The sequence below is a fragment of the Varroa destructor genome, unplaced genomic scaffold (genome assembly GCF_002443255.2).
Source record: "Varroa destructor unplaced genomic scaffold, Vdes_3.0 BEIS01000003.1, whole genome shotgun sequence".
Classification (NCBI taxonomy): Eukaryota; Metazoa; Arthropoda; class Arachnida; order Mesostigmata; family Varroidae; genus Varroa; species Varroa destructor.
In genome coordinates this window covers 24758580-24766016 of record NW_019211456.1, presented here as the reverse complement: position 1 = coordinate 24766016, position 7437 = coordinate 24758580, and the positions used below count along the sequence as shown (strand labels likewise).

The 7437-nt window shown below is 38.3% G+C and overlaps 2 protein-coding genes across 3 annotated transcripts in view; one reads left to right on the top strand and one right to left on the bottom strand.

The window, feature by feature from the left end:
• Positions 1–2718, bottom strand: part of LOC111246373 (protein sax-3-like) — a 139183-nt gene extending 136465 nt beyond the window's left edge. Inside the window, exons 1-2 of the mRNA XM_086985563.1 lie at positions 2521–2718; positions 2210–2299 (exon numbers count right to left, since the gene is read on the bottom strand). The gene's annotated coding sequence lies outside the window, so the exon portion shown is untranslated. The remainder of the gene's footprint in view (positions 1–2209; positions 2300–2520) is intronic.
• The window catches only part of LOC111246374 (uncharacterized), a 5190-nt gene extending 2463 nt beyond the window's left edge, over positions 1–2727 (top strand). The window contains exons 2-5 of one of the 2 annotated variants that reach the window (XM_086985565.1): positions 278–395; positions 1043–1227; positions 2223–2313; positions 2588–2727. In XM_086985565.1, coding sequence (XP_086841691.1) covers positions 278–395; positions 1043–1227; positions 2223–2313; positions 2588–2592 — 399 coding nt within the window. In that variant the 3' untranslated portion in view covers positions 2593–2727. Of the gene's footprint in view, positions 1–277; positions 396–1039; positions 1228–2222; positions 2314–2587 lie in introns of both variants that reach the window. The other variant, XM_022795865.2, reaches the window with a different exon arrangement.
• Positions 2728–7437: the final 4710 nt, after the last annotated feature.

Genomic DNA, 7437 nt, shown 5'->3' with positions numbered 1-7437 from the left:
GAGAGAGAGAGAGAGAGAGAGAGAGAGAGAGAGAGAGAAAGAAAGCGAGAGAGAGAATTTGTTCATCTTGCTGTATCACGTGATAGGCGACGGTTTCGGCGGCAGGATGTGTAAGTGGCTAACGTTAACTCCACAGAATATGAATATTCAAAGTACTTCAACTCTGACAACACAATAAGGGTCAAATCATTCAGAAATAGGCTTGACATAGGAAACGGCCGTTGTTCTCTCATTTAACGCACAATTAAAATTGTTCAAATTAAAATTGGTTACGCAGGTGATGGTCATTCGAGAAATTACCGAGGAGGCCGGGGCTACAATTCGGGTTATAGTGTTCAAGGATCTCCGGAGCATCTCGGCCCTCCTCACGGAGAACACTACTCCAGCCGACATCAGTACGCGTAAAATATTTTGTTTATATGTTTCATAATGTTATTATTGTCGTTTACATGATTATTTTAATACATATACTGTTTATCACATTTAGGCGGCAATGCGCCCGTACGGGTACAGCAAACCAAGAGATAATGTCTAACGTATCTTGCGTAAGCATGCCGTGCTGAAACAGGATTACCCTACCTGACTAGAGAAGTATCACATTGTTCGCTATGCACAATCTAAAATGTTTCTGCTTGACTTTGAGAAAAGGAGTTTGCTTGATTGACCGATTGACTCTCTAAGAAACAGTAGGTCAATTTAATTCAAAAGCGTAAGATTGTACACATTGTAGAAGGAAGGGCTATAGGTCCACTACTTAGTGATGAGTGGTGTATTGTTCAGTTTAGCCTGCATTAACGTAACGTTAATGAATGGCAACGTGTTTGAATTACCTGTTAACCCCTTTGGGGTAGTGTAATACGGCAATAATGCATATTTTGTTAAAGAAACGAATAGATTTTGCCACTCCAGTAGCAGGCGGCGCTAAGGTATACGGAAACAGCGTTGAATCAATTGTTAGAAGAATCAAAACTCAAAAAAAAAAAGAAGTCGAAATTCTATCGAGTAGTTCTAAACGGCTTTCCCCATCAATCATCCCCAGTAGTGAGCAGAGATTCGGTGGTCAAGATGGCGGATACCCCAGCACCCGCCTCCACCAAGTTCCCGTCCGCGAGAATCGCGTTGAAGTCCGTATCCACGACTATCGAAGAGACCAAGGAATTACTAATGATGCAGTTGGTATTTGGCAACAACGACAGCGCCGTCATCGAGGAGCCCAAAATCCCAGTGGTAACCAATTCTATATATCCTTGTGATACTTCTTTGACCATATGGGTGCCTTCTTGAGAGAACCCTTTCGTAAGCATACGAGGCAATTAGGACTTATCTGTAATCATGTAAGATTTCTCCCCTGAACGGAAACGGGGGTCGGATGACTGCTTATGCATACGCCAACATTAGCTTTTTTCCCCTAGATGTACTTATTGACTATAACTGTCATTCACTTGGTTTCGATTCTTAGTCCAAACCAAAGAACAGTTTCCTCTGACAATTAGCAGATAACGTTTGATAATAATCATGAGCCAGGCGACACTGGCACATGTCGAGTCGCAGAAATCTCGCTCAACATGACAACTTTACAAAAGGCACAGAAAAGACTGACTGATTTGCTTGGACCGCTCAATCTGTGATAAATACCCTTTTTTTAAAAACAGTCGCTCATTTCTAAATCAATATTGGCACAAAGGATTATCTAAAGGTATTGGTAATGGCATAAAGGTAGTTATATAATTTTGAAGTTTTTAATGTAGTTTATATGATATCTTACATTTTGCCTCATATAGACCTTGACTGTCGATAAAAAAACCATAGGGAAAGTTCATAATCTCGGTAGAAGCCTGGACCATTCGATAAAAAATGGTCTTCACTAGCACTTCGCACATCAACCTCCTACCTTCTCCGTAATGTGTTTAAAGTTTTATTCCGGAAAGTACTGGTCTCCCTCGAAATATCAAAAATAACTGACGGACTCCTGCTAGTTATTACAAACAGCCCGCCAAATAGGTCCCGTTTTATATCGAAGACTTCTTTTGTAATCGCTGTTCGCTACCTATAATTTTCTTTGAGCATCGACAGGTAATACTTAGTTTCAGGTGCTTGCCTAGTGGTCTGGCTGAATAAATGTTCATACTTAGAATACAGCCATTTTAAATATGTGCGTAGATTATCAATATTATTGGTGAATCTTGAGAGTACTTGTCCTATAACTTACCAGTATTTGGTAGATCGAGACGAAGGCAGGCAGAGTCGCCCAGGACAGGGGTTTTCAGGACAGAACGATCTGCTTCCCAGCCAAAATCGGCTTTTCGATAGCGGGTAAATATAAAGAATTTTCGTTAATAATTGAATAAGTTCTTTGAACTTTTGCTGGACACAACATTAGCATTTCAAGATTATAATAATTCAAAATTATGATATTGTCATTTGCCTACGTCATTTTAACTTGGTTTTATTATACAAACATTTTCGAGGCTGCAATATCAATAGTCATACTGAATTAGACTTCGTAACAGCACAGCCTACTTGTTCTTTCTTGACGAAACTGATACACAGTTTCTGTTTGTTGTTTGATACGACGCCTTCGTCCCAGGGTAACCGGGGGGTCATTCGATAATGGACCTGATGGTGACTCGTCCTGTGGACCTCGCAGCCTGTGCGTTGAGTCCAATGGACTTTTCCCCGTTGACGGAAATTGTTGCGGTTTCGTATCTTGTGCTAATTGTCGTCCTTACACACAACGGTAAACTAAAAGAGAAACCGTATATTTATGCTTAGAATCAATTTATTTTTTAACTATACTAATGTGTATTATATTAAATGTGTTTAGTGAAGCGTTGTCTATTGAATTAAGTATGATTTTATTTCAATACGACTTAGTAGCAAATGCCTAAAAGAGCTGTAGTCAGCAATCGAAAGCTACATCAACCGTAATAATTATACTGCAGAGGCCGTACGGGCCAGTTCTGTCTTACCGAGGCGGGAAAATCTCGGTCTTTCCAAAAAAAAAATGTCGTCTTAATATTTCGAACTAGTACGTAATCTATCAGTCACTCGTTTCAGCTGTGCTGCGGGCACCGTATTCGATCTGGACTTGTGGGCGTGTAATCATGTACGCGATACCGAGCGCTGCGCTGGGAATAATCGAGGTAAGCCTATCTTGAGTATAGTCCAGGATTCAATTATTGTTTTTTGATTTAATTGCATCTTTTTTGTGATATGCTCCGTTGGCGAGGCTTGAACCACTGGCTTTTTTTTCAGCTAGAGCTTTAGCCATCCAAGCCACCGTGCCCACATCAAGGACTTAGATAGGTCATAGATAACTTGTCCTAAAGCAAAAAATGGTTGCAAAATACATCATAGATATCATGGTAGACTGAAGTTCATAAACAGGCATTTAAACCCAAGTAAATTTCATTGAATTTTGTCTAAAGGAAGGGGGAAGTGGAATAGTAATTTAGGTATCAAATACAATTTGACCTTATTATCGCTTGGAGTGCAGCGACGGTTAGCATTCGGGCCAATTCCATAAAGAAACTGAAACTTTTTAGATTAGCGTTTGTATCCATTAGTAATTTTTGCACGGAAACAATTCCCTCGCTAATTGTCCTTCAGAGTGCGCCCATACTGAAGTGAATCTTAGGGGCGATTATGGTGACTCTACGGAAGAAGGCCAAGGTGGCCACGGGAGGCAAAGCAGTTCACGAGGTTACCATGATTCGGATGACTCACTGTATCACGGGTCTTTCCATAATGGGCAGCCGTACCAAATGCGCCACCATTCGCCGCAGTACAACAGGTAGATAAGTGCCGCTATTTTCACGTATGCAACCGAGTCTTCATAGCAAGAACCAGAGATATCATGAAAATACTCCAGCTGTCGGAAATCTGCTATGCATGATACGACATTTACATCAATTAAAATAGCCATATCTGCTAGTACATCCTACCAAATAGTTTCCCATTATAGATTATAGATCAAAACACTTCAAATGATCGAAATTAGATTGTCTTCACAATTACCTAAGCTGAATCGTCGTAAGGTGTGTAAGTTACAGTACGTAAGACGATAGTCATTAAAAGATATCTTTTGATGGCTGTTGTCTGTATCACTATAACATTTTCGTTTTCATAGTGGTGACTACGGCGGTGGTTCTCCGAGTCACCGAGGACCTGGCTGGGAATTTGCCGCGGCTTCGGAACCGAAGGTAAAAAAAATCATAACTTGTTAAGCAATTTGTGCTTTTTCTTTTTGAAACGATCTTGCAAGCTCTGATGGAATGATTCATCAGTAGCCATCAAGAGGTTATTATTATTAAAATTTCGTCGTGAAAATGCATCTGAGGAAAGATTCATCAACGTTATAGGTGTCCAGCAAAAGTGGAAAGGTTCTACGAGTTAGTAAAGAAGTCATTGCCACCTTGAAGAAAAAGAAGGCAGTTGCTTAGGAACGTTACACCTTTTAGTGCAAAGCAGCTGAACGACGCTCCGTATTCCACAACGGTTATCAACTATTGGGACCAGCCGTTGCTGAAACACTTCATAAAGGGCACGCGGGGGTAGCACAGACGATCCAGTCAGTGATCTCGATATCAAAAAATTACAACCGATTCTTCGAAAAAACAATGGTGCTTCAACTACGCAATCAATGGTTAAATCTGTATTTCTGCTTACGAATCCGTACGACGGTCCTTTTTCTAATACACTCTAGTGATTTACCTCGGACTGCCATATTCCTTTTGTTAACATAGACTCGCTTTTACCTTATACATGCTTCCATACGTAGTTCGCGAGTAGGAACAAGCCCTAAAAAATAATTCTCCTAAAGGCTTACTGACCGCGCGTGTTTCTTCTATAAATCTATCGACTTTATGTCTATTTTTGTCAATATATGACTGAATGATGCTAACTCAATAGTTCGTACTCTTAAGGGATTTTATTCAAAGCTATTTAATTAAATAAATTCTTATATTGAAAAGTGTTACTAGAACAATGACAAAATGTCATTTAGAGAAGAATAATTTTCCCGATATGGGTCTAGCTTTATAATTATTTTACGGAGCTCATCGTTCTACTTAGTTATACAGTGGAAATAGTTGTTAAACTTAAACCTTACATAACTAGTTTTTGTAGGCGATCCCACGAGCTCACACGTATGTATGATTGTTATGCTACTATTGCCCCGAACTCAACGAGGAGAAATGATTATACCATACTCGATCAACTACCATCTAGCGTTTCGAACTTTTTTTACGATGCTGTGACGCGTTGCTTCAAATTTCCGGCTTTTCTCAGCACGAACCAAAGCATGTCCGCAGCTGGTTTCGAACTCTGACCACTCCACATGTCTCTAAGCTTAAACGCAAGTAGACATACACGTTACTTCTGTGCCAATTCACACGATGCCTCACCGGGAGCACTTACAGTCATCTATATTTTTCTTCTAATGGGAATCATTTTGTTTGTTTTCATGCCTTCATACACGTTTGTAAAACGCTGCAAGTTGTAACATCTTTATCTTTTAGCCATTGATTTTAGGCACGAAGTTCATACCATTTTTGTAAAAGGTCGATGTTACGGGTTGTTCTTAGACGTTAAGAAAGCAATTTTGACATCTTGACATCCTCTAAAGTATCTTGCATAAAGCATTATACATCTTGAACAAAATAAAACAAATCCAAAGTCCAATTTGAAGATCTCGATGGATCATCTCGGAATGCACAATTTAACATATACGTATATATATATATATATATATATATATATATAAATATATATATATAAATATATATGTATATATATAGATGTAATATAGATTTGTGAATTGATGTAACCAGTTGCTACTTCTGAATATGTAAAATTAAGTTCAGATTGCTTTTTTGTGAGGTATTACGTGTTATAATATCACTGCATAGTCCACCTGCATGGGAAGGAGTTCTCGTAAACGTGATACATGCAAAAACACCACCTGTGTATCATACACCTGCACAGACCCCACTCTTTCAAAGAAAGACAGTTCGAACTACGGCACCGAACACTGTAAACTATGAATAGTGCTAAAGGATGAAAAAAAAATTATACATCAAATTATTAAGCAAACAAAACATTGCCATCCGAAATTGTCTCGCGGAAATAGCAGTCAAGTACGAGGCCGACATTACCCTAGTGCTGGATAGTAGCAACAGGACTAATAGATACCTTTCAACACGGTTGGCGAATATCAAACACTAATGTCGTTTCATACAACAGAAAATCATAAAACATGGAACGTTACAACGTAACCAGCAGCGTTTATTTATACACAAGTCAGATTTTTTTCAAATAACTATAATAAATAGTAATTTGTAGGTAATAAAAAACCTTTCCACAGACGCCGCATGTAATTTTTCGTATCTGAAAGTTGCTCATTTAATAAATTTAGATGCGAGATAAAGTTCGCCATACGCCAGCATTGAGGTGTTCCGTAATCGAAATTACGTATGGTATTAACTAATTGAGCACTCGTCGCTGTCAGCAACGCGTTGAGGTCAGTCTTAAAATTCAGTTTTTAATTAGTGATGGTAAGAATCTAAGAAGGTGCCAGATATCGATGTTCCGTTGCAGTAGGCTTGACCTACGGTCTGATTTCAATGCTTCATGTACTCTTTTGGAATCCAAAATAAACAAAGTTCTAAATAAAATTTGCACATTTTTTTTAGTAACTATAATTACCTTCCATATTCTGAGAGTGGACAAAAGTAGGTATTAAATCTAAGAAAAAATTTGATTCACTGAGCCTACTTTTCTTTAGGCTATGCTGGAATCACTCTTGGACAACAATCTTATTATTTGCAGCCAACCTTGCTTTAGTGTACAATAATAGTTAATAGTAATAATAATAATAATAATAATTACATATTATTGGTGTTCCTGTTCATTTCTGTTAACAGACAACAAGACAGATTTAATAAATGGCATCCGGACTCTGGGGTTCCGACTTAGCCAATGGGGGAATCGGGTTTTTAATTATAAGATATTGTAATCCCAATTTATCTACTCTACAAGTATATTAATTTAGGCTTTGGGAGCGTTTAGTAGTACGTTATTTTAGTTTCGGTTGTAATGATCGGTATGTTTTCAGATTTCGCTTTATCGCTCCTCAATTGTTTTATTAGGTTTTTGCGAAAATTAGCTTGGCCTCTTTATGAAAATAACTAACGTATAATTAACAAATAGAGTGGCTTGCAAAATTGATTATCCTGAGCGTTTTTTAATCACAAAAACAGAATCAGAATGTTTGTGTTATTATTATGAAATAGCAAAGAGGCCGCGTTTCGTACTGTATTGTTAGCCTCTCATTCTAGTCCATTAGATATTTTGGGTTCTTAAATCTGGTACTGCCGTTCGATATTGCTTTAAATGGGTGTTCTGCAGCTCCAAGTGAAAAATATATACGGCTGCTTT